This window comes from Macrotis lagotis, chromosome X (genome assembly GCF_037893015.1).
Source record: "Macrotis lagotis isolate mMagLag1 chromosome X, bilby.v1.9.chrom.fasta, whole genome shotgun sequence".
NCBI lineage: Eukaryota > Metazoa > Chordata > Mammalia > Peramelemorphia > Peramelidae > Macrotis > Macrotis lagotis.
This window is the reverse complement of record NC_133666.1, coordinates 30,650,657-30,677,766: the sequence shown is the minus strand read 5'-3', so window position 1 is coordinate 30,677,766 and position 27,110 is coordinate 30,650,657. Positions and strand designations below refer to the sequence as shown.

Below are 27,110 nucleotides of genomic sequence, written 5' to 3'. Positions count from 1 at the left end.
TTCCTTTGCTCCTCTGACACTGCCCCCTGCTGCAGACCCTCAATACTTCTCACACTGACTATAGCAGTAGTAGGCTGCTTGGTCTCCTTGCCTTAAGTCTTTCCCCATTTTAGTCCATTCTCCTCTCCACTGGCTCCCTATCATTTCTAGGTATGAAATCTTCTGGTTTTCAAAGCCTAGTCTTCATAATCTACTGTTTCCTATCGTTACAGTCTTCTTAAATCTTACTCCCTTATCCAGTAACACTGGTCTCTTTGATGTTTCTCCTACAAGACACTCCATCTCCCGTTTTCACTGACAGATCATTTTGCCTGGAACTTTCTCCTTCCTCATATCTGCCTCCCAGCTTCCCCAGTTTCCTTTGAGTCTCAGCCCAAGTTCAAGATTCTGTCAGAAGCCTTTCCAGTCTTCCTCAATCTTAGAGCCTTCCCTCTTAGATTCCTCTTTATTTATCCTGTATGTATCTGATTTGAACATGGTTGTTTGCATGTTGTCTCTTCAATTTGACTGGGAACCTCCAAGAACAGGGACTATATTTGCCTTTCTTTGTGCCCTCAATATTTAGCCTAGTGCCTGCCACATAGTGGGGGGTTAATGAATACTAGCTGATGGTTTCCTAAATTTGGTATTATGTCTTCCACTTATATGTTTTTACAGAGGCTGTCCTCCATGCCTAGATGTGCTTCCTCTGATTCTTAGAACTGGCTTCTTTCAAGGTTAAACTCATGCACCACTTCCTATGGGAAGCCTTTCCTCCTCCCTGCAATTGTTAGTACTCAGATAATCCTGTGCATACCTATTTATTTATATGTTATATTCCTCCAAGAGAATGTAAGCTCCTTGAGGGCAGGACTTTGGTTAATCTTTGTGTGCCCATTCCCAGCACAGACTTTGAGAGATACTTGATGGATTAAATCAGAAAAGCTCATAAGTAAATTTTCTTCATTATTGAATTTTTTGTCCTGTATTCAATAAGCATGGAATTTATCGTATTTCTTAAAGAATGTCAAAGTTAATTTTAGAGGCTGATTTAAAAGTTGAAATGTTGCTTTGCTTGAAGCATCATATTGAAAAATGCCATTAATTGAGATTGAGGGCTCTATTGTTTTGGAGGCGAAATGAAATTTTTCATGGTGCTCTCATTTTTATAGTGTTCATCGTATGTGAAAGGAGGATTTATAAATGACAATATGATACTTAGATTAAACCTGTTTAGCAAGTCAGTAACATGAGTGAAAGGTCATGTATCATTAATTGATTTTTAAAGCCTTTTTTTGATTAATTCTGAGCTAACATGAAACATAATGCCAGCTAGCTAGCACATGTTTCTTCTTTAGATACATAAGATACTGAAAATGAATTATCATCTTGTTTTTCTTTCTCTCTCTCCTCTCTCCCTGTCTCTGTCTCTCTCTTACTCTCTTTCTCCCTAGGATTGCAAAAATGCTTTGGAGTTTTTAACTGAATCAAAGAAAGAAATCCGGACCAGATTGGAGATTGCAAGAAGAGAAGCAGTGGCGAGGGAGATTCAGTGCCAATGCAGCAACAAAGAAGGCAACCAGAATTAGTGGAAGGAAATCTTCCTGTTTTTGTATTTCCTACTGAGCTGATATTTTATGCAGATGATCAGTCAACACACAAGCAGGTGTTGACACTATATAACCCATATGAATTTGCCCTAAAGTTCAAAGGTGAGTCCTTCTTTCAGATGGCTGACTGGTACAACTCTACTATATTAGTGCTTTATTCTTGGCCAGTGTCCCTGACCATGCCTGTATAATCATACAAATGGACGCCTCCATCTAGGCTTTGGAAAGCTGGCCTTAAATGACTCTTTTGACCTTTGTCTTTCAGTTTTATGCACTACTCCCAATAAGTATGTTGTCGTCGATGCTGCCGGGGCAGTGAAGCCTCAGTGCTGTGTGGATATGTAAGTCAAAGTCACTTACTAGTTAAATGTTTTAAGGTCAATAATAACTTTCTTTTATATTTAGGAATGACATGTCAAAAAGCTGTATTTTGTATTAGTTACCTTCTCATGATATGTATTTTGCTTTTACTTTGCTTTAATGTTTGGGTGCATCGAGCTTCTCTGTAAAAAGGTTCCATGGCAATTTACAATGAATTGGTCAAATGCCTGTCATGTTTTAAAAAGATGTTGGAAGCAGTATAGATCTTTTTATTTTCCCAGTGTAAATCTCAATTGTATATTTTCTGTGAAAACCTTTAGGATTGTTTTTAAATCTTTCATTTGTAGCAGGGATATCCAAGATCCTTTAAAAAGGACCCCTTCTCAACCAGGTTTCTCTTCTCTGATTTGCTCTCATTAAATTTCTCCAACTTCTCTAGGGGATTTGGCTTTCTTTAGCACATCTTGATTTTCTTAGTGCAGTCCTGAGAACAATGGGAATACAAGCTCATCTGCAATGATTCAGCTCAGAGGTCCAGGAAGTTTACTCACATAGACAGAAAGAGAGAAAGAGAGTAATATGAGCAAGTGTTTAAGGAGCTTCTTATCTGTAAGAAGCTATCAAGAGTTCTTCCAGATCATTTCATTTGGAGTATGAGCTAAACTATTTAATGTATCGATTCATATTTGGGTTTTGCCCCAGTGGCAAAGCTGGTGACCAGATATTCCTCTGTTGACTAGTCTCTTATGTTCATGAGAAATGCAAGCAGGTATCTTTATTTCTCGGAAGGAAGGCTAAATTAGAGTGTTTTGGAACCTTAGAATACCACTAGGAATGTGCTTTTCATTACCAGGAGGGAATTTTTCTTAGAATTTTCGATATGGCTAATAGAACTCTCTTACCAAGTTAAACTGTTGAAATATGGTTTCTTGCCAAATACCCAGGATGCTCTGTGTTCTTTAGTAAGAAACAGCAGAATGCATAAATATTGCTTTATAGTAGAACCATAAACAAACTGGTTTTTTCCCCACAGCATTTTGTTGCTGCCTTCATGTTGCACTGCTAACAATGGATTTGCCCTGAAATCACTTATTTCTGTGTGTCAAACTCATTTTAGTGTTCATTGTGAACTTTGTGATCTGAGCAATAAATATAGATATTAGATAGATAGCAATAGAAACTACAATGGGATACCAGAGCAGAAAATAATTACTTATTATTACTATTCAAATAGTAAATGCTGCTGCACCATTATCAGAAAGCTGTAATATCTAAAATGTGGTAAGACTTTATTTTTATGTTTGTCTTTTTTGCATCAGACTTTTGTATGGTGACCATTACTATGTTTCAAATACATCATATGCTTTCCCCTTGAATATATTTTAATTTCCCATGATTTTGACTTAGTACAAATTTCTTTTGTTGTGATTGGTTAATAACATTGTCTATGTAGTATTGAAATCTATTTCTCCATTTGTCAAGGAAAAACCCTCAAAGCTAACAATGTTTATTTTTTGATCCTACACAGTGTAATTCGTCACCGAGATGTTCGGTCCTGTCACTATGATGTAATAGACAAATTCCGTCTCCAAGTTTCTGAGCAAAGCCAGAGAAAGGCTTTAGGACGGAAAGAGATTATTGCTACCCTTCTTCCATCTGCCAAAGAACAACGAAAGGAAGTGGAGGAAAAAAGAATCAAGGAACACTTAACAGAAAGTGTCTTTTTAGAGCAAATGCTCTGTCAAACAGGTCTCTATTTTTAAAAGGCTTAGTGAAGTTTTCTTTGTTTCTGTTTTCAACAGGGGTTCCTAACCTTGGGTCTATGGACTTCAAAACAATATTTTGATATCTGTATTTCAATATAATTGATTTCCTTTGTAAGTCTATATACTTTATGTTATGCATTTAAAGACATGATTCTGAGAAGGGGTCCACATAGGCCTTGCCAGCCTGCCAAAGAGGTCCATGGAACAAAAAAGGTTCAGAATCCTTGGTTTACAATACCTTGAGAATAAAAATAACTATATCAAAAATATATGTTCATATATGCATATAGATTGTATGTATGTGTGTGTGTGTGTGTGTATACACATGCATGGATGGTGGGGCGGACATCTGGAAATTGAAGTGGATAGAGGGCTAGGATTGGACTTCCCAACAGGATCGGATGTAAAGAACAGATGTGGCATGTTATCCTTTACAAGTTCTTTTGAACCTGAAGAAAGTAGGCAATATATTTATTATAACTAATACAGTTTAGCAGTTTTATGCTTTATTTTGATTTACTTTTTCCTTCACCTTTCTTATTTAATTTATTTGAAAGAAGAGAGAGCTTGGCACTAGGACAAAGTCCATATATTATTATATTGATTGAGGTTATAAAGTAATAATTGTCATGGTATTTAGAAAGGATATAGGTCTTTGGTACTTCAAAAGAGCTGGAATCTCATTTCTGTGAGCATTCTTCCCTCAAATACAGATTGTAACCCTTCCAGGCCTTTGTTAGAAAGCCTTTCTTAGTTGTTCTGGCCAAAACAGTTCATCACCTGGTAACCCTTCTGGTGCTGAACTTTGCCAACCCTAACTGATGGGTCCTTAGAAGACAGAAGTACTTTGTCACTGGGCCTGAACTTGAAGCCTTTCCAGTTTGGGGTAGGACCTCTCCTACCTTGTGCAGTTTTGGCCCAGCCTCTGTGCTAATGGAGGGCATGTACTCTTTCATTTGAGACTTTGTATCTCTAATACCAAACCCAAACCCAGAGTGAAGTTTGGTGGAAAAATGTCTACAGACTGAGGCCCCAATAATAAATGCTGATTGAATTGACTTGATGAAGTATCAGAATAGGCTGAATGGTGAAACAATAGAGATGGGAACATGTATATCATAGTTACAATTGGGCTTGGTAACAATTCAAAGTTAAGATTTTTTTTTAGGGAGAAGGAAATAAGAAAAAGCCAAAGGGCTCAATTAAGTTCTTTTTTCTTCTACTGCATAAAGAGATTTTATGCAAAAAAAACATAATGCTAATTTTGCTTGAATAATAGTTGACTGTTCTTCCACTCATGCTTTGCCTTAATTATACAAATAATTAAATATTTATATCTTACATAAGGGGATTTGAGAACCAAATTTATTTACTTGCTGAAGCTTAAGCTGAATTGATTAAGGAGAAAGAGAGAGAGAGAGAGAGAGAGAGAGAGAGAGAGAGAGAGAGAGAGAGAGAGATTGCAAGATCACTAAGTAACATTTAGCTTACTGTAAGAAGGTGAACACTAGGAAGGTGCTTTTCTATGTGAGTGAATTGTATGTGGTTCATTTGCTCATTCAAAGCTGTGTTAAGGAGGCTCATGTTGTTTTTTGGGGAAAAAAACCTCATTAAAATTGGATTTAATTAAACTAGGCAGATTATAAAAATCCCCTGTGGGCTACTCATTCAATCCCTCTTCATTCCTCATTTCCTTCCAGTTTAGTACTTCAGAAATGGTATTGTGTACTTTTAACATTGTCTCCATCTCCGAACTTGGCTCTTTGAATGTTAATCCTCCTTCTCTTTTTTAAATTCCTTTTCTCCCTACTTCTTTTGTCAGAAGGGGAACATTTTTTAAGGTATAAAATAACAGAACCTTTTCCTCTTTTTTAATGGCATAAGTATAGTCAGCAGCCCTTTTTTCATTGTGATACAGCATATACATGAGTTTTGTTGCTTAATCCCTTTCTTCTTACAGGAATTCATGGGTCCCCATCAATTTGTCCATTTGAGAAAGTTGAAAGGCAACCTTGGAGTCAGGAAGACCTGGGCTCAAGCCCCACTTCTGACGCCCACCGCAGTGTGGCCGTAGGCAAGTCATGGGATCTCTCAGTACCCCAGACAATTCTCTGACTAGATATTCCTGAACAGGTGTTCCTATGGATTGCTGGGGGGAATTTACTCACTGGGAGTTCTAATTCATTCTTGGGTCTGAACCAAAAATACCCCTACCCACAGTAAAGTGGAAAGCGCATTGGATTGGGAGTCAGAGGACCAGTATACTGCTGTGACCTTGGGCTCATCTCTCTCTGGATCACTGAAGCATAGATTCAAAGCTGGAAGTAACCTTCAAAGTCAATTTATTGAGACCCACGGTGGGATTTGGTAGAAAGAAGTCTAGAGACTTGTGGTTTTGAGCTCAATCACCAAGTCTTGTATGGCTTAGGGCAAGTCACTTCTATCCTCTGGGTCTCAGTTTTGTTTTCTCTATAATGATGAGATTGGATTGGGTGACCTCTGAGGTACCTTTCAGCTCTCCTGTGGTCCTATGATGGTTACTTGGCCAAGGTCATACTTGGTGACAGAACCAAAATCATAGTCTTTTGTAGACATTGCCATGGTCCTCAGGTTATTATATAGCCTTTATAATCAGAAAGAGGGGAAGGATTAATGAGACAGTAACTAGCACAGGGCTTTCTTCTCAGAATGGATGCCCAATAATTGTTGCTTACAAAGGAACCTGACAGTCCTTTGAAGTCAAGAGCCCCTGTTGATACTATCTTTGATGTCAGAATAGTTTGTGAAATTGAAATTCTTTGCTTTGTCCATTTTCTAAATCCCATAGACTCTCCTTCTTTTTAAACACCTCTTCTGGAATGAGTGAGAGGCACATTTAAGTAAGAAGGTATTTCTGGTAGCTGAGCCTGGCTTGGGGCCCAACCTGGCTATTGCCTGGGGACCAGCCTTGCTATGTTCAGACAGGTTCCTCACCGTGCTGGTGACCTAAGATGGAGGTTTTTTTTGTTTTGTTTTGTTTTTACCACAGCTATTGTGGACGCCTAGCTCCTCCATGAGAGATGAGTTATGATCTGAGCTGGTGGAGGCAGTACCCACACTGATAAAATTGCAGATCTTTGAAGTATTGAATTAAGAGACTGAATTAGCCTGTAATTATTTTGCCCCACCAAGAAAAATAACTGAGTCACTGGACCACATTTATCTAATTACTAAAGCTTGTTTAATAGTGAAGAATAATATAGTATTTTCTATAATAAGGTACTCCTACTCCTCCCTGGGCTCATTTTTTAAAATGGGGAACAGGGAAAGGGATGGTAAAATCAATTATAAAACATGCTCGTAGACCCTCATCAGTATATTTAGATTGAGAATATAACTGAGCCATGAAAATTATAATGACAAGTTCTTAATAAAACCTTTCATTCTTTCCTTTTAGGCTTCCATTTGTTTGAGATTCTGAGGAGGAGAATGAGGGCTTATTTTTATGCTTAAGAATTCTACTTACTCGTAAAAATGGAAAAGGCATAGAGATATCTGGTATTAGGCTTTTGTCTGTGATGTTACCTTTCTTCCCCCCACCCCAATCTGACTCTGAGCCATTCATGCAAATGAGAAGGTTCTTTGGGGATTGGAGAGGTGAAGGCTGGGGGTTCCTTTTCTCAGTGCCACAGAGTTGTGGCCTTCACCAGACTGGAAGAAGAGAGGTGCTGCAGCAGAGTGCCTTCAACTCTGTGTGCCAGAATCCTGCCATCTTTGCCAGGGTATCCAATTTTCCCTAGTGCTTATGCAGAAAATCAAACTTTCATGGAATCTTAGATTTCCAAGGAGAAACGACCTTAGAGGCTATCTAATTCAGGCCCTTCAGTTTATAAAGAAGGAAGCTCAGTCCCATGGATGTGAAGTGATTTGCCCAAGGTCACATTTAGGATTGTAGATTTGGAGCTGGAGGAGACATTGGAAGCCATTTAGTTCAACTCCCTCATCTTACACATGAGGAAACTGAGGTACAGGGTGGCCAAATGTCTTGCCCCAGGTCAATCAAGAAATATTTTTAAATTACCATGCCAGGCATTGTATTAGACATTAGGGCTACTAGAGAAACAATGAAACTTTCTCCAGGTGCTTCTATTCTAATGTAAATGGTTTCTGCCTCCAAATCTGTTTTCCTAGCTACTGCACCTTACTGCTATTCTTCTAATTCCTTAGAGTAGGTAATGAAAGCAAGTGAAATTCTGGCCATCTTATTGTATCTTTTGAGTAAATAGCTTGTGTTTGGTGTCTGGAATTTCCTGATTGGAAAGGAAATTTTCCTGAAGTCCTACTGAGACAGACGAGGTGAATTGGTTTTTGGTTTTTTTTGTTTGTTTGTTTTTTGTTTTTTTTTTTCCGCAAGGCTTTCCAAGTGTCTATTTGTGTGAATTGTTTCAACCCACAGCTTGGAGCTTTTCAATAAAAGTATTAAGCAAACACAATTGCCTAGGTAGAATCATCGCCTTTTAGCATAGCTTGGAAAATCATTAACTATTAGAAGGCAAAGAAGTGATTATTAAGGGAAATAGTCAAGAAAAAGAAAATTCATTTTTTAGGCAATATAGGTTTAGAAGGTATCAATTGAAAAAGCATTTAGGCTGGAATAATAAATGAATTTGTTTTTAACACCACCAAAGATACTTTCCATGTATATAATTTAAGTTTTTTGATGCCCTTTTGGCTTTATATCACATTAATTTCGAGTGTGTCCTTCCTGTACTCTTGGAGCCATCCTGAAGGTATATTTTAAAGGAAAATTACTGTGCTTAAAATTGTGGTTTTAAAATGTCACCTTTAATAATGGAGGATGAGCTTAGCTGGTGCCTGCCTTAGGTTTGCCTGTAAAGCATTCAAATACCATGATATCAGTTATGTTAAGTGCTGAAGTAATAGAAAGAGCACTGGATCTGGAATGACTGAACCAGTTCTTGTTTTGCCATTACTTTGGGGGTAACTTTGGACAAGTCTCCTTACCTCCCTGAACCTCAGTTTTCCCACCTAGAAAGTGAAGGTATTAGGCTAGATGGCCCCTGAGGTCCCTTCCAATTCTAAGCCTCTGATCCTCTGAACCACAAGGGTTTTTTTGCTTATGTTTATTGAGTCTGTGTCCTGTGAATTTACAAGGAGATTATTTTGGAGTTGCTTAAATTAAAAAAAAAAAGACCTTATTTAATATTTTTTTCTCCTGTAGGTTTGGGGGAGTTGATGTGGCTTTTAGTAATCTTTGTTGAAATGATGACTTCATAATTAAATTTTTTTTCTTAAAGGAAATCTATTCTTATTAGGAATGTGAGTCACTAAGTATGCTTCAGTTATTGTCATTGACAGTTGAGCTAAGTCTCTCCTGATAACATTTGTGTTTTATTGCTTCAGCTAAATTAGTAATCACTGAAGTTTAGATTTGTTTTCTCTGATCTGACTTTGGTGAGGTTGATTTAAAGTGAGCCTAATGCCTGCAGGAATGAACAGTCTCATTTTGTAAAAGAAGACAAAGGTCATTTGCCTTAATGGAAGAGACAAGAGTAGAAAATCTATATAATGGAGGATGTTAACTGTCACATTTCGTAAAATGTATGAGAGTATATAATGTAGTAGAATAATGCAGGAAAATGCATTTTAGCAAGATCTTATTTGCCAGGGGCGGCTAGGTGGCGCAGTGGATAAAGCACCGGTCCTGGAGTCAGGAGTACCTGGGTTCAAATCTGCTCTCAGACACTTAATAATTACCTAGCTGTATGGCCTTGGGCAAGCCACTTAACCCTATTGCCTTGCAAAAACCTAAAAAAAAAAAAAAAAAACAAGATCTTATTTGCCAGTTATAGGTTAGGGGCTAATTTTATTTTAAATCACAATGTAGGCTATAATAGAACAAAATAATCATTAGGATGATTTGGGTTTTAAATTTTCTCTGATTTGTATTTCAAATTTTTCCCCCTTAAACAAATTAAACCTTGCCTCTGCTATCACAGATGCAGACTTCTTTTCTTCCTTCCCACCTGAGGCAGTCATGAAAATAATTTAAGGCTTTTCTTTCTATACTTTCTTGCTTGCCTGCTGCCATTCTCTTGAGTGGGGCAGAACAGTAACTGCTATACAGAATTGTGCATAATGGAGGGCTGAATTTCCAAGGGACATCGCCAAGGATCATGGGAATGGACTGGTGTGACTAGGAACTAAGGGGAGCTGAAGCCCAATCCTGTGGATGTTGCAAGACCTAGAAAGTAGTGGGATAAAGAGGGTTTCCTTGCACTGTCTGAGGGGTGATAGCCCAGATGAGGAGTGTAGGGTGCCATATGACATGGGAGGGATGAGGAAGTCTACTGAAAAATAAGACAAAAATGTTAATAGCTACATGACTTCATGGCTGATAAGTATTCTTGAAAGGCTTATGGGTGAACTCTGTCTTAAACTGCATTGAAAAGATTTAAGCCTCAAGAAGCATATTTGTATTTTTACAGAAAACAGGACTGTCTCCTCAGGACCTAGTTTATTAACTGTTTTCCTGGGAATAGTGTGCATTGCAGCTCTGATGCTCCCCACCTTGGGAGAAGTGGAATCTCTAGTGCCTCTCTACTTCCATTTAAGTGTGAATCAGAAATTAGTAGCTGCTTATGTTTTAGGTAAGTATATTTTTCTAAGTTCTGTTTTGGGATAAGCTTACATAGATAATTTTTGTGGTTTGGGCTTTATTTATTTTGTATAGACCTGAATGGAGACTAGACTTCAGTGGAACTTCCAGATGAAGTGTTTCTTAAGGTTTGCTTTCTTTTAGTTCCTATTCACTTGTTTCTGCTTACATTGAACCTTGTTAGGGATTTAAGTGATATTAGATGTCTGGTGCCATTAGGTTGGTATCCTAATGCATTGTACAACTCATTGTTCTCCTTTTATACTCATTCTCAAAGTAGAAAACCTGTATAAAAATATGCCTGAATCATGGTATTGGCTTCTCTTCTTCACCCTACTCTACCCTCATCATCAAACTGTGTAAATTAGAGGTGAAAATGACAAGCCTTCTTGTGATTTCCTATAGATTTCTTAACCATTTCCGGTTTAAAGTAGTTTTGTTTTTTTTCTGGTGTGATTCTTAGCAAGTGGGACATCTGTCTTGTTTCCTAAAAGCCAGCTATTCCAAAATATCTCAACTTGAGAGAATGCCAAACTAAAATTAGGTTTCCCTTTCCTTCTGTCATGACTGGCAGGAGTGTGAGTCTGTGCCTGTGTGCTACTGTGTAGACAGGGTTGCATTATTAATGAATGACTACAGATTGTGCAGTTAGATGGTTAGGATATTCTTGATGTCCAATATGGACAGTTCTAGAAAAAGCTATAGTCTTCTGCCTTGAACTGATACACTAGGGGCAGTTTGCTCAGTGTAGCTCACTTATCATCTTGCCTTGTAGCAGACACCGTACTACCTCTCTCCATGCAGCCTCTGATTCTTCTCACTTGGCTTCCTACATGATGTAGTTAGTTAATGTATTCTGAAGCAAGAATCAGATTAAAAAACCCAGTCTTTTTCATTTGGATTGTTGTCAAGTCAGCTCTGTATTCAGTACTTAAGCAATTGATTGACTTTTTTAAAAATCTAAATGTAGTATGTTATATTTATATCTACTAAATGGCATCTCGTGAATTTCTAGCTTGAGATCTTTGTCTCTGGATTCTATAATACATTTTTATGTTGTCCCTTTCAGTTTTGTCACCAGCAGCTTTGATAAGTATGGCTTCTTATTCAAGTTTTAGATAAAAATGTTAAACAGGACAAAGCCAAGTTTGTTGGAGATTTTCCTCTAGTTGAGAAGTTCTTAACCTGGGAAGTCTGGAGACAGATTCCAAGGGGTCTGAGAACTTGGATGGGGGAAAAAATTCCATCTTTATTTTCACTAACCTCTCACTGAAATCGAGCATTTCCTCCAATTATGAATGGAGGCACCAAACTATTAGTCTGAGAAGGAAAGGGTCCATAGGCTTCATCGGCCATGAGCCACTAGAGGAACCCATGACAAAGAAAAGGTAAAGAAGCTTTGCTTGGAGTTCCCAGTGATTCCTTATTCAGTGCTCTTGGGCAGAGATGTCTAACTGGTGAAGAATTCCCCAAATTCTATTACCATTCAGCCTGGTCCTGCGGTGTCCATTTGGCCTAAGTATTTTTCCAGATTCACTAGATAGTTCTCTAGTCCTCTGCTTGGTGTCTAGCTGGGTAGGTCTGACCTGTCTATCTCATAGACTAATAGAAGGCAGATCTTGAAGTTACATTTTGATCTGATTTCATGTACAATTTGTCAGATAGCTTAAAGTCTTTTTTCATACTCTTTTTTTAGGTTTTTGCTAGGCAATGGGGTTAAGCATACTCTTTTAAATACTACATGAAAATGGAAGATACAAGTTCTGACATTTGAGAAACTGAGACTTAGAGACATTGCTTGATTCCCAGCTCAGAACCCTTTCTACTAAAATACCATTGTCATTAGGTATGTGGTAGATGCTGTGGGTCCAGTCTCAAACTGACTCATCCCTAGCTCCTCCTTCTAACTTCTAATAAAGAGTTTAATTGGAATTAAGTTGTGAGTTAGTAAAAGATTCTTAAACATCAGCAACATGCTTAAGTGCTTCAAGGATATGTGACTTTTGTCAGCTACGCCCTCCATGGATATCTATCAACCTTGCAATAACAGAGCAGATAGGCTTTGAGAGTTGCTATAGAGAAAACTACCAGTAGTCCCTATCATATAAGGAATGGTTGAAATAACTGGGCATGTTTAGCCTAGAGAAAAAAAACTCAGAGGGAATATGATAGCTGGCTTATGCAGGAGGGCATTAGCTTTGTTATACTTGGCTCCAGAGGGTAGAACCAGGATCAATAGATAGAAGCTGCAGAAATGTGAAGGAAAATTTCCTAGGGTTATCCAGAAGGGGATGGCCTACCAATTTTCAGAGGTGGCTTCCCTGTCATTGGAGGTCTTGCCCATTTGCTGGGTATATTATAGAGTGAATTCTAGCATGTGAACTCACTCTCTGATTCCTGGGCATTTCTAATAATGTATTCTTCTGTATTGTTCTTCTGTCTCTCCAACCAATACATCTTGGTTTCTTTTGCAAGTTTCTTTCTCCCCTCAAACATGGGTGTACCCTAAGGTTCTGCCCTTGGTTCATCTCTTCTGTCTCTACACTTTCTGCTTTGGTTATCTCATTCACTTCAATCAGCACCTATCTGAAGATAAGTATCAAACTTCTATATCCCCTGACCCCTGTCCAGAGTTCCAGTTCCATATTTTCAAACACCTCTTGGATATTTCTACCTAGATTTCCAGCTAGCACATTAAACTCAACATATCTAAAATGGAACTCCTCATCTTCTCCCTGAAATCTGCCCCTCCCTCTAACTTCTCTATGTTTGCTACATCAGTATATATCCCTATGTCTGGGATACCCTTCTCCATCTTCACCTGATTGTGTATTCATTTTTAAAGTCTGATTCAAATTTTCCTTCTTCCCAGAAGCTTCCTCTGATGGGTACCTTCTCCTGAGCTCACACAGTACTTCTTTTTCAGTTTGCTAATGTAATTTGTGTTGTGGGTGGAGAGCTGGTCTTGGAATCTAGTCCTGCCTCTGACACTCATATGTGATTGTGGACAAGTCTGTAAGATCAGTATACAGAGTAAGCTGTTCTGTATTGGTAGAGGGAATTTCTATACCCAAGTTTCTCCATATGGATGAAATTCCAGACTGGATGCTCCACCTCTTTCCTCCCCTTAAATGCTGTTACTAGACTTGCAAACTTCTTAGAGGGCAGAGACTTCATTTTATATACATGTTGTATTTTCTCCAAGGTCTAGCACAGTGCTCTGTCCATAGTAAAAATTTAATAAATGTTTGTCAATTGGTTAAAAGAGGGAAGAGAAAAATTCTAATCCAATCTAAAATTTTCTAATCTCTGCTAACAGATCTTTTTTTGAATCTTTTGTTATATGAATAAATGAAAACCTTAAGGTGAAACTAACCATTTTATTTGGTTTGAGACAAACCAAAACAAAAAGTTTGGTTTGAGACTGGAAAGCTTTTCCTTCAGTCACTTAAAACTGTGACAAATACTTGAAACCTGTTTGGAAGAGACTCCTAGGTTCTTTTTTTTTTTAGGTTGTTTTTTTTTTTGTAAGGCAATGGAGTGAAGTAGCTTGGCCAAGGCCATACAGCTAGGTAATTATTAAGTGTCTGAGGCTGGATTTGAACTCAGGTACTCCTGACTCAGGGGCCAGTGCTCTATCTACTGCACCACCTAGCCTATCCACTGACTCCTTGGTTCTTAATTGCAGAGCTACAAGGAAACTGCAGAAACGGCTATATATGGCCCCATTCTCCCCTTTTGCAGATAAGGAAACTGAAGTTTTGGAACTCTAAAGGACTTGATTTAGGTCCCTCAGGGATAAAGGAGGTGGATCTAGGCTCTGCTTCTAGAGCTGAGACCCTTTCTATGATTGCTTCTGTTGGGCTCCATGGACCTGAAAGTATGTCCTTGGGCCATCAAAAGATGCTTAGTCATCAAGGCTGGGAACAGAGGCAATGATCTTTCTGAGACAGTCATTCTGGGCGGATCATTAGTACCCAAATGTCTTCAGATAACAGCATGAAGAAGGGCTGTTGATGTCAGGCTTCTTTGAAGAAGGTTTTCAGTCGGCACACAGTGAGGGTGCTTTGATACTTTGGTCACTTAGTCTAAAGGCCGTCAGCCCTGCATGGGGGAGGTAGTTTTGAAGAGGAGATGGCTCCTAGGAGCCCTTGAGAAAACAAAAACATCTTTCTCCACTACTTGTGTGGACAAGGCCAGTCCAGGCCCCCTTGTGTCCTTTCTGATTAATTTCGCTCTCTGGGCTCCTCTCCTTCCCCTAAGCCCTCAAAACTGCTCCATTCTCCCCAGTTTTCAAAACTAATCAATCAGCAAGTACTCGTTAAGCTCTTATTATGTGCCAGGAGCCTAACTAAGCTCTAAGAATACAAAGAAAGGGCCAAAGAGTCCCTGTCCTCACATTTGAATGGGGCAGACAACATGTAAATAAATGGATACTACATACAAGAAGCATACAAAGTACATGGAAAGGTGACCTTAGAGGAAAGGATACTAGCAGTTAGAGATGGGGGGACCAGGAGAGATCTCTGTAGAAGATGTATTGTATTCTGGTTGTTTTTTAATTTATAATGAGTCTTGAAGAAAACTGGAGACTCTAAGATTTGCAGGTGAGGAGGAAGGGCATTCTAGGCAGGAGGGACAGCCAGTTCAAAGGTACAGAGATGGGAGATGGTGGGTAATTTACAAGGAACAAGTAGGCCAGTGTAGCTAGTTTGCAGACCAAGTAGAGGGGAGTCAAATATAAAAACACCAGTAAGGAAGGACAGGGCCAGGATATAAGGAGCTCTAAATGCCAAATCAAGGACCTTTTATGTGATAATTCTAGAAGTTAGCAGGAAGGGAGACAATGGAGGTTACTGAATAGAAAGGGACTTGATCAGATCTATGCTTCAGGAAAACCAAGACAATTCCAAAAGACTTGTGATGGAAAATACCATCCACATCCAGAGAAAGAACTATGGTGTCTGAATGCAGACCAAAGCAGACTATTTTCACTTTTTAAAAAATTTGTTGTTTTTTTTTTCTTTCTCATGGCTTTTTTCATTTGTTCTGATTCTTCTTTCACAATATGACTAGTATAGAGATATATTTAACATGATTGTACATGTATAATCTTTATCAGATTACTTACTGCCTTTGGGATGGAGGAGAGAAGAGGAGGGAGAAAAAGGTGGAACTCAATATCTCACAGAAATGACTATTGAAAACTATCTTTACATAAAAAGAAAATACTATTAAGTGCAAATTTTTTTTTGCAAAAAAGTTTAAAAAGAAAAACTAAAATCACTGGATTAGACTGGGCGGGGGGAATTGAGACAGGCAGAACATGTAGCACCAATGCAGTCTTCTTTGACTGGCCCCTTCCTCCAGCCATCTTCCTGTCTCTCTTATATCATACCCCTAGGAAGTAGTCCATACTTGCTATTTTACTTCACTATCAACCTCACACTTCAATCCCTGGCCCTTAGACTTCATCCCCACTACTTTCCAGAAACAGCTCTCTGGAAAGTCAAGCAACCTGCAGCTCAGGATTGAAATGGACAAAGAGCTCTGCCTTTGGATCAGGGAAGTTCAAATCCACCTCAGACTACTTCCTGGCTGGGGAATTCTGGCCAAGTCTCTCTCAGCCCCAGTTTCCTCATGTATAAAATAGGGATACTATTACTAGCACCAGCCTCACAGGGTTTTAGGGAAAGGAATGTTTGAGACCATTTGATGTGACCTCAATCATTGTGGAGCCTCTCTACTTCAAAATGTCTCTGCAGCTCTGCCTCACTCAGGGTCTTAAAATAGTTCTTTGTCTTTACGCACTTCTGTTCCTTCTGGATTATAAAATGGTTTGCTTACTTTCAGAGAGTAAATGTTCTTGTCCTCTTGATCTCTTGCCCTCTGATCCCTTCTAAGACATTGCCTTTTAATCATTCCCTCTGGACAGGCCCATTTTCAATCTAATGTCTACTCCCCCAAACATATGCTTTTTTAAGACATTCCTCTCTTAAAAAACAAACAAACCCAAAATGGTTTCCTTCATCCTACTCCCCTGGAGCGACATATCTTTTCTCCTTTCTTTTGTCTGTTAATCTTCTGGAAAGAGAAGTTTCATTCACTGCCCCCATTTCCTTAGCACTTATTGAATGTCCTGCAGTTGGACTTTCTTTCTACTACTTGAATAAAAGTGCTTACTCCAGGGTTGATCCCTAGGGCCCAAATTCCAACTGTTGAGCAGTCCTTTCCTCTGAACAGTTCTATAAAGACCTTGTCTTTTGGGGGAATTTCCCCCTTTTGGCATCCATGACTCTGGGCTAATTTCATCCTCCTAGTTCACTGATAGAGATTTCTTTGTCTCACTGATCTTATTTTCTGTTCCTACTGTATGTATATTGGGGGGGGTGCATGTGCATGCATGCGCACGCACACACACACACACACAGCTGTCACCTCTATGAGCATGGCTCCCCAAATTACAGCTTCATCCCTGACCTTTTCCTGAACTTGGGTTCCACATCTCCAAGGTATCTACCATGGACATCACCTCAAACTCCGAATCATCTTTTTTATCTAGTTGGCTTAGAGGATAGAATATGGCTCTTGGAATCAGACCTAAGTTGGAATCCTTCCTCAGATACTTCTGAGCTGTGTGATCCAAGGCAAGTCATTTAACCTGAGTCTCAGTTTTCCCATCTATAAACTGGGAATAATTAGAATTTACCGCAAAGAGTTCTTGGACAGATCAGATCATAAGCTCTTAGCAAACCTAAATGCTAGCTATATTATTATTATTATTATTATTATTATTATTATTATTATTATTATTATTATTATTATCTGAGCTTCCTTTTGATGACCCTATGGCTAGAAAATTGCAGTATTCTTTTCACTGGGCTCTCTGCCTAGTTTCTGCCACCTCACATAGTGCTTTCAGATGAATTGGCCCAACATACTACTTTGCATGTCTCATTTCCTATTGCCTGTAAAATGCAAGCTCCTCAAAATGGCTTTCAAACTTTTCCCCAATTTAGCTCCTTATCCATCGCCTCACCTTTCAACTCCCAACTTTCCTTTCCACAAATTATTTGCTCTAATCAAACTAGGCTACTTCCCCCAGTACACTGGGGACAGTCACATTGGTGTCCATTTGCCTTGAATGTACTGCCTTCAGCATAAGGAAGTGGATCTATGTATGCTTGGTAAAGGCTATCATGCTTTGTTTCCATGCATGCCCTATTTTTTCAAATATTGTAAGGCCCCCGAGGCCAAGGACTACCCTATACTTCTGTCTATTCCATACCTTATGCCACTACATACTTCTGTACCTACTGCACACAAAGCTGACACTGATTACATATATGCTGATGTTGAGTGTCTTCTGGCATCTCTGGCACTACTTTCCCAAGTCATGTCCACTGTTACAGCAGTTGTGCCAGTTTAGGGGGCAAATTGTTTGCTGGTGAGAATATATGTTCAAACATCCCTTGGTCTAGTGAATTGATTCTCTCTCTGGTTTCCCATGTTGCTGTGGCTTGAGTCATTCATCACCTGGTGGCCAACCTTTGGTAATGAACTTCTCCACACTTGACCAAGCCAGTCCTGTCTGGTACCTGGACTTGAAGCTCGTCCAGCTTGGCATGGGGCCTGTTCAAGCTGGCACAGCCTTTCAAGAGTCCAGGAGGTAGGAAGAGGCACTGGAGCAAGACTTTAGAGGAACATTTCCTGATGTAATTAACCCCACCCAGTGACTGCCCTTTGTTTTAAATTGGATTTCTTTGTGTAACACAAATGTGATTTCAGCTAAATTCAATTTACTTTGACTTCTTAGTTGAGTGCCTCTTCCTATGTGTGGTTGCTTTAATCATTTTAAGTCTGAATAACCTCTATGAATGGGGAATTTCCGTGAAATGCCATTTCTCTAAGATGGGTATCTTCAATTTTTGTCTTTTAGGTCTTATCACAATGGTTATACTAAGAATATGAACAAGGACAAACATTGACTTTGGAAGTAATTTTACCTTCTTGATATCATCATGACTGTGGACTGCCTTTGATTCTTTTTTGGTTCATCAACATGTGACATTTGACAGAAAAACGTATCAGTGATTGAAATAATTGCAAAAGTGTCATGTCTCTGTATCTTGATCTTTAGCTCTATGGAGATAAAGATGGAGATAGATCTGTATAAATTGATGTATAACTCGGATTGGAAGGATGCTGGCCCCTTGTGCTCATCCTTGTCACAGACCTAAGATGGCTTTGTTGAGTGACACCTGTGAAATAATCTAAAGAAACTGTCTTTTTATATCAGTACCTTGTTGTACAAAGGACTTTTATTAAAGCAATGTTTGTTATTTGATTATCTTTCTGTAATTCACTTTGATTGTTAAGGTCCTGTTTGCCCTCAGGGCTAGAGGATTAGAAGGCTAAACTGATGGAAATGGAAACCACAACAGAATACTTGGGTTTATTCTCTGGCTCTAAGCATGAATGTTATTGCAGGAGAACCTCTGCCCTCTTAGTGTTTCTAAAAGTGGAATTTAAGTTAAGACTATGTGTGAAATACAATACACAGGCCCAGGGAATCCCAGATGTCCTAGGGTCTTACCGAATACCCAAACCATCTGGTTTACCTAGTGAGCTAGCTAGCTAACCAGTTGGACGGCAAACTTGAAAGCCACTGAGGTCCTTATCAAAACAGTCAGCCATCCTTGTGGCTGGCAGGGAGGTCTTTCTCTTTGGCCTAATGGCATCCTAGAAGGAAGTCAGGTATTAGGTCAGCCTCTTGGCCCACTGGCCCCTCTCTTTCTCTTTCTCTTTTTTCCAACGCTTTATGTTAATAGGTAGAATAATGACTGAGCATTTTGCTAGCCCTTGTCCATAAGCAGCCAACGAAACTGGGCTTAGCAGATGCTGGGGCTATTTGGTTTGGGGAATTGATTACTTGCCCTAAACCTAGATGTGGGAACGGTTCCCTTTCTGTCAGGTATTTTCAACAGTCAGGAACCAGTTGATGCCCGATTTGGGGGCTTGCACGTTTAGGTAGGGTCCTTTGTTCTTGAAAAAGATGTCTTCCAGACCTTTTTACAGACCATGAGCATGCCTTGCCATGGCGAAGTGTTCATTGAGTATGTGAGCATAAGCCTAAACACATAGCTGATGGTGATTTTTGTAAGAAATGGAACTTGGCTTCTAAAAAGCTTTTGTGTATAATCTTTCATAGGCCCATTTGAGGGTCGGTTTCTAGGATATTACTCATAGCACTGATCATGTCATGTCTGAAAAAAATTAAAAAGCACATGAATGTAATCACGGTGTTGTGGCTGAAGGGCTGGCCCTGGAGTCAGGGAGATTTGAATTTTGAATCAAGCCTCTTCTATGTCCTAGCTTTGTGACCCTGGGCAAGTCACTTAACCTTTCTGAGCCTCAGTTACCTCAACTGTAAAATGGGGGTAATAATCACACCTACCTCACAGGGTTGTTGTGAGGATCAAATGCGATAATGGATGTAAAGCATTTGCAAAGCATTCTATAACTGTCAGTTATTATTTTCTGCTCTGAACTTTGTAAAGAATCTGGAAATAATTCTGATTTCTCTGCTCATCTCAAGTCACCACTCAAATGTGGCTGAAAAGGCATATGGAGAAGAGAAATGATTTAAAGACAAAAATAAACCATATCTGAATTTTACATTTAATTAAATATTTGGTTTTGGTGGTCCTTTCAATTTTGATGCGCCTCTAAATTTTATGTATCTTATAAAACAGTTATTCCTGGGTTAAATGTGGAAAATTGGAACAGTGGGGCATGTCTAGAAACTAGAATTGACTTGGGCAGCTTATCTTAGAACAATGAATTCATAATGTATAGAGGGACCTTAGAAATCACTCATTTTCCAGAAAAGGAAACTGAGGTGCAAAAAGGGAAAGTAACCTATCTGGTGTTCTGGACAGTAACAAGTAATGGGACCTAGGTCTTTTCCTTCATATTCAGTGCTCTTTCCACTCTACCACACTGCAGCAAGAACTAAGGATTCTGGGGAATCCAGAAGTGCAAGATATGGCCCCTGCTCTCAGGAAGATTATAATCTTGGAATCACAAGGAAAAGAGTGAAAGAGCTACTGATGTGATAAACATTTTTTTGATAAAAAGACAAATTTGGGGGCGGCTAGGTGGCGCAGTGGATAGAGCATCGGCCCTGGAGTCAGGAGGACCTGAGTTCATATCCCGCCTCAGACACTTCATAATTCCCTAGCTGAGTGGCCTTGGGCAAGTCACTTAACCCCGTTGCCTTGCAAAAACCTTAAAAAAAAAGAATCATATGAATGATCATATATAACTAAAGATAAAAAGACAAATTTGTCGGGAAGCTTACACCATTAATAATATGTAAATAGATAAGGAATTCCGAGATGATCTGATGAAAGAGAAAACATTAGTAACTGGTAGATCTGTAGGAGGCCTCACCTGAGCTGAGTCTTGAAGGAAGCTGAGGGGAAGAATCCAGGCATGAGGAATTGCTGTAGGTGGGATAGTTGGACTGAAATGTAAAGTGCAAGAAGAGGAGTCATGTAAAAGGAAGGCAGGCTGGAGCCAAATGGGGAAGGGCTTTAAATGTCAAACTGAGGAGTTGGCATTTTATTCCCAAGACAGCAGGGAGCCAATGAAGATTTTTGAGCAGGGGAGTGAGTGACAAGATGAAACCTGCAAAATAGTATCAAGAGCCAATGCTGAGGATACAAAGAAAGGCAAAAACATCTCAGGACTTTTATGAGGCTCAAGTTCTTTTTTAAAAAAAAAAAAATTTTTGCAAGGCAACGGGGTTAAGTGGCTTGCCCAAGGTCACACAGCTAGGCAATTACTAAGTGTCTGAGGCGGGATTTGAACTCAGGTCCTCCTGACTCCAGGGCCGGTGTTCTATCCACTGCGCCACCTAAGCCACCCTGAAGGCTCAAGTTCAGATAGGTGTAATAACAAGCAAACAACTAGGTATATGCAAGATATATGCAGGGTGTACATTTATTAAGTGTTTTCTTTGTGCTAAGCTGTGGGTGTACAAAAAGAAACAAAAGAAATCCTTACCCTCAAGGAGTTAACAATCTAATGGGGGAGAATATACATTAGCTATTTGCAGGATGAATAGGAAATAATTAAAAGAGGGAAAGTACAAGAATTTGGAGAGGTTAGGGAAAGTTTTCTCTAGAAGGTGGGGGATCAGGAAAGACTCTTGTAGAAGGTGGGATAGATACGAGCTGAATATCAAGAGAAGTCTTTGTTTAGTCCTTTCCCATTCTTCATGACCCCATTTGAGATTTTCTTGACAAAGATACTGGAGTGGTTTTGCCATTTCCTTCTTCAGCTCATTTTACCAAAAAAAAAAAAGGAAACTGAGGCAAATAGGTGAAGTGATTTCTTCAGGGTCACACAGCTAATACGAGTCTGAGGTCCTGATTTAAACTCAGGAAGATGAGCCTTCATGATGAACTGGAGAAGGAAATGGCAAACCATTCCAGTTTCTTTGCCAAGGAAACCCCAAATGGGGTCATGAAAACTCAGACATGACTGAAATGACTGAACAACAAACAGGTATGGAATGTTGGGTGTGCTGTCAGGGTGGATGTGTTGTTTGGCTTTACTAAACTGTTTTGCTTCCTTGTTTTGTTATGTTTTTTAATTAAACCTGAGGAAGGCTTATTGGGGAAGGGAGGATTGGGGAGTGTGGGAGATGTGGAAATGACTGAATGACAAAAGGCATCAGGATAACTTTTTTTCAAAGGGCATTCCTGAGCTAGAACAGAGGCTGAGGTGGGTAGGGAATCTTTGAGGGAGGGGCCATTAGAAGTACAGTCTGGGGGCAGCTAGGTGGCGCAGTGGATAGAGCACCGGCCCTGTAGTCAGGAGTACCTGAGTTCAAATCCAGCCTCAGACACTTAATAATTACCTAGCTGTGTGGCCTTGGGCACGCCACCTAACCCCATTGCCTTGCAAAAAAAAAAAAAAACAACCCAAAAAAAGAAGTACAGTCTGGCTTGAGGCAGAAGGAAGGAGGTATGGGAGTACTAGGAAAAAAAACTTTTCTAGAATTCTAAAAATTTGTAAAATTAACTTTTGATTTTCAAAGGAGCAAACTTTAGAGACCTCAGTTTAAGTCTTGCCTCTGCCACTTAGTCATGTGACTTTGGGCAAGCTATTTCCATTGGGATCCAGTTTTCTGATCTGTAAAATGTAACACTTAACCTTGCTTGTTCAAATCCAGGGCCATCTCCAGTCATCCTGATTCATACCTGGCTTTGGACCAGAAAGTTGAGACTGGTGACTTAGCCCAGCACCTCTCTTACTCCAGTCCAGTTCACATGCATGTCATGGCATCCTCCCCACATGTGTTGGTCATCTTCCAGAATGAAGGACAAACTTCAAACTATAACACGCTACCTACCTCACAGATGACCTCAAGGGGTCCTAGCCAGGAAACAAGGGACAGATGGTTTTAGATTTAGAACTGAAGGGGCAGCTAGCTAGGTGGTGCAGTGGATAGAGCACTGGCCCTGGAGTCAGGAGTACCTGAGTTCAAATCTGACCTCAGACACTTAATAATTACCTAGCTGTGTGGCTTTGGGCAAGCCACTTAACCCCATTGCCTTGCAAAAACCTAAGAAGAAAAACAAAAAAAAAACTGGAAAGGATCTTAGATTTTCTCTAATCCAACCTCCTCATTTTACAGAGTAGGGGTCTGAAACTCTGCTTTGATCTGGTGACATTGGTGTCTTTGTTGTTTCCACCTCCCCACTTTGACCATTTTCTAGGCAGTCCCCCCATTCCTGGGCTGCTCTTTCTACTCAGTTCTGCCTCCAGACTCCCTGACTTCTTTCAAGTCTGAACTAAAATTCCACCTTCTACTACAGGAAGTCTTTTCCTGGTTCCCCTTAATACTAGTCTTCCTTCTGCAGCTTATTTCCTATTTATCTTGTCTGTGGCTTGTTTGCACATAGTTAATTGCATGATTGTAAACTTCTCATGGGCATGGGCTGCTTTTAGTCTTTCTTTGCATCCCTGGCTCTTGGCACAGTGCCAGTTGAGTAGTAAGCTCTTGATCAATATTTATTGGCTAACTTCCATTTTCTTGTTTTGGTTTTTGTAAGGTATCACGATTAAGTGACTTGGGCAAGGTCATAAGCTAATAAGTATCCGAGGTTGGATTTGAACTCAGGTCCTCCTGATTCCAGCGCCACCTAGCTTCCCCCTTTATGCCATTTTCCCGTGAGTTGTGAGGTTGGTTTAGGGGCAAGATACATTGTGCTTCTTATCCCAGAAATAGGCAATTTTCCTTTCAAGGAGTGTAGCAATAATACCTCAAATACACTCTGTCAGTGGGAAAAGAACAAAGCCATCTTAAAGGCAGCAGGTAATCGAAAATCTAATCAGGAAAGAAGGAGAGAGACAGTTGTCACCAGGGAGAAATGAATCATTCTGAAAGCAGCTGGCAGACAGGAAGCCCTCAGCAAGCCGTCGGTCTGCTAATACTTGTAATTAGCTGTCCCTGCAGGTGGATATGACATTTCAGAGCGGTTCTGCTTGCGTCTGTCCCAATTTCAAAAGAGCGACGTGTTTGGTGACTTGGGATTTCTCAGAAAGATTCTGGGAACAGTGGGTTCGATGACGAACTTCTTTTATGAAAGGGGAGATGCAAAGTATATGACACATGCCAAGAGATGCCCATTTGGATTTCAATGTTCATCAATTCAACCAGTGCTTTTTGGGGGTCTGCCCTGTGCCAACTTCTGGGCTAGGTATTAGAAATACAAATAGTGGCAGTTAAGTGATGTCATGGTCTCAGTCCAGAAGACCTGGGTTCAAATCCAGCTGCAGGTACTTAACTCCCAGGGGCAAGTCACTTCACTTTTGTTTGCCTCAGTGTCCTCCTCTGATGGGAGGGACTGCCTGCCTCCCAGGCTTGTTGTGATATTAGCTGTGTGAAGGGGCAGATCGCTGAACCTTTCATTGCCCCTAGGCGGCTCCTTAACCCAATCTGTACTGCTGGCAAACATTTCCACAAAGGGTTTTTCCCACACAGAAGATCCTACTTTTGGTGGTGGGGGAGTGGGAAGGTTTGGAACTATGATTTCTTGTGTGCAGAAACTCCTCCTGTGGAACTACAGATAAGAAAGTACAAAATATAGACATATGAAATACAAAGTGATTTCTGGGAGGGGAGGAGGAGCCTGGACTTGAAGGTCAAGGGAAGGCTGGAGGTGAGGAGACTCTATTCTAGGCATGGGGAAGGGAAATGGCATGGCAGATCAGGAAACATTTACTCAAATAAATGGAAAGCTTGAAGAGAGCAATGTACAATTTATTTCACAAACATTTATTCAATCACTATTAGGTAGGATCACAGAGAATGGACTTAGAGTCAGGATCCGGGTTCAAGTTGTACTCCCCACCCATATTAGCTGTGTGAAGGGGTGGATGGCTGAACCTCTCATTGCCCCTAGGTGGCTCTTTAACCCAGTCTGTACTGGTGGAAATGTTTTCCACAAAGAGATTTTCCAGCACAGAAGATTCTACTTTTGGGGGTGGGGGGAGTGGGAAGGTTTGGAACTATGATTTCTTGTGTGTAGGAAATTCCCTCTGTGGAAATTTTTTAGAGCTGAAAGGCAACCTCCAGGTCATCTAGTCCAAGCCCTTTATTTGACAGATGAGGAAACTGAGACTCATGGTGTCACACAGGTCACAGAATAGAGCTAGACCTCAGTCCAAGGTCCTTTGAATACAAATCCAATGCCTGTCTCATTATACTGTGTTACCCCTGCAGGGTGCCCTGTTAGGCCCTGAGAATGGAAAGCAGAACAAACAACAACACCATTTTTGCTCTGAAGGAACTGACAGCTAAGGCTGGGGGGGAGAAGAAGGATAGGTATAGAAATAAGTGTTATAGGAGGACCAGTGTATGCAGACAAAATGCTATATAAGAAAATCTGAGGAGACGGAGATCACTTTCAGCTAGGGTGGGGTGAATCAGAAAAAGAGGGACTCACAGGGCAACTGGCACCTGAACTGGCTTTGAAGGAAGAGAATGATTGAACATGTGGAGAGGTGTAGGGAGGGTGCTCTGGATATGCAAAGGTACCCCCCCCCCCAAGAAAGTCAGAACTGGAGGAAGTCCTTCAAATTCATCTAGGCTCCCATGCTCTCCATTTTACAGATAAGGGAACTGAGACATCAGTGGTCTATTCAAGGTCCAAGTAAGTTAATTGCCCATATTTCTTTATCTGTTTCGTGAACCATTTTCAGAAGAATCAGAGATTTCAAACACTTAATTAAGCCCTGATATTTCAAAAGAGGAAAAAGATCTGTTAAAACATCCATTTCAAGTTGATTTGAAAGAAAGCTGTGGAAACCTGACTTTAAGAGGATCAAATAAATGACTAGGAACAGACTACAGTGGGAGATGATTTCATTAGGAAAATATTTGTAACACCTATAAGCTGGGAGCAATAAACAGCATGCCCCAGTAGGACATTGCTTTCCAAGAGGAAGTGCCGAAGAGAATAAGGAGCTGATCCAACAAGGGGCAGAAGTAGGAGTATTTTCACAGTGGGGTGGGGAAGAGAATGAGTATTTATAAAGGCCCTACTCTGCACCAGTACTGTGTGTGCTAGGTACTTCTTACCGATAACTCGTTTGATCAAAGACCTTGGAGTGAGCCAGGATCAAAATGATGAATTGGATTCAATAAACTCGATAGAATTAGAGATAAATAAAATTCAGTGTCTACTGAGTTCAAGGACAGTCTGATCACCAGCAAGTACTTTCAGATTTAAGATGCAGGAACTGCCTTTGTATATAGGGGGAGGGAGTTTCCACAGTGGAAGGTCCCCACGCCATGAAATCCTAGTTCTTGCTTTGCCAACCCTACCCCAATCCCTCCCTGAATGTGCCAAAAAAAGTCTCTGCCTTGAAGGATAGCTTATCAAATGCATTTTGAGGAAGATTTATGGGGCTACAACTAACAGAGAAAGGAAGGTGAAATAAAATTCAGATATCCATCCCTTCAGTTTTCATCGAATTTCATTTGGCATCTGTCATGGGAGACAAATCAAAATAGACCTTTAGAATGGACCATCAAGTCCAACCTCTGATTTTTAGGGTGGAGGTCACTGCAGCCCAAAGAGGAAAAGAGATTGCTCCAGACCACCTCTCTAGGAAGCCATATTAGATATTAGAAAATATTAGAGATGAAAGGGACCTCTGAGACCATCTGCTCTAATCTCCTTTTATAGCAGAAATGGAGCCCTAGAACAAGGGAAAGGACTTGTCCAAGGTCATAAAACTCAGTGTCAGAGCCATCCAGAAGCCAGATCTGACTTAACGGGATTTGTGGGACTGACTATGAAGAAAAGAAAAGAGGAAGAGGTGTCCCAGTGGAATGGCAAATTCCCTCTCCTTGGGGATGCAATTTAGTAGATAAACTGGGGGATTCCTTTCAGTTAAGGGTTGAATTAGATGATCACTGAGGCTGCTAAGATCCCGACTCTCAAATCCTGTGATCCTATGACATCTATAAATTGGGGGAGAGGGAGGGTTTGGAAAAAAAACATGTCTGAACACTCACAACAGCTTTAGCAGTCTATGTTGTCAGACTCTTAGCCTTGTGCTTTCTTTACTCCACTGTCTCCTTTTGTTGTTGGTCTTTTTTTCTTGAAGAAGACCATTTCATCAGGGATGTGATACCCTGAGATGCAAGTGAGTTGGATTTCAGTAAGGGGGGGCGCTGTGCAAAGCCACAAA

General features: G+C 40.1%; 1 protein-coding gene across 8 annotated transcripts in view; it reads left to right on the top strand.

Annotated features, from left to right (window-relative positions):
• MOSPD1 (motile sperm domain containing 1) overlaps positions 1-20,042 on the top strand; it is a 35,527-nt gene extending 15,485 nt beyond the window's left edge. For 6 of the 8 annotated variants that reach the window (XM_074207715.1, XM_074207717.1, XM_074207719.1 and 3 more), the window contains 6 exons: positions 1,434-1,691; positions 1,855-1,930; positions 3,439-3,659; positions 5,637-5,750; positions 10,165-10,326; positions 18,274-20,041. In XM_074207715.1, coding sequence (XP_074063816.1) covers positions 1,538-1,691; positions 1,855-1,930; positions 3,439-3,659; positions 5,637-5,750; positions 10,165-10,326; positions 18,274-18,305 — 759 coding nt within the window. In that variant the 5' untranslated portion in view covers positions 1,434-1,537 and the 3' untranslated portion in view covers positions 18,306-20,041. Of the gene's footprint in view, positions 1-657; positions 769-1,433; positions 1,692-1,854; positions 1,931-3,438; positions 3,660-5,636; positions 5,751-10,164; positions 10,327-18,273 lie in introns of those variants that run through there. The other 2 variants (XM_074207720.1, XM_074207722.1) reach the window with 2 other exon arrangements.
• The last annotated feature ends 7,068 nt before the right edge of the window (positions 20,043-27,110 follow it).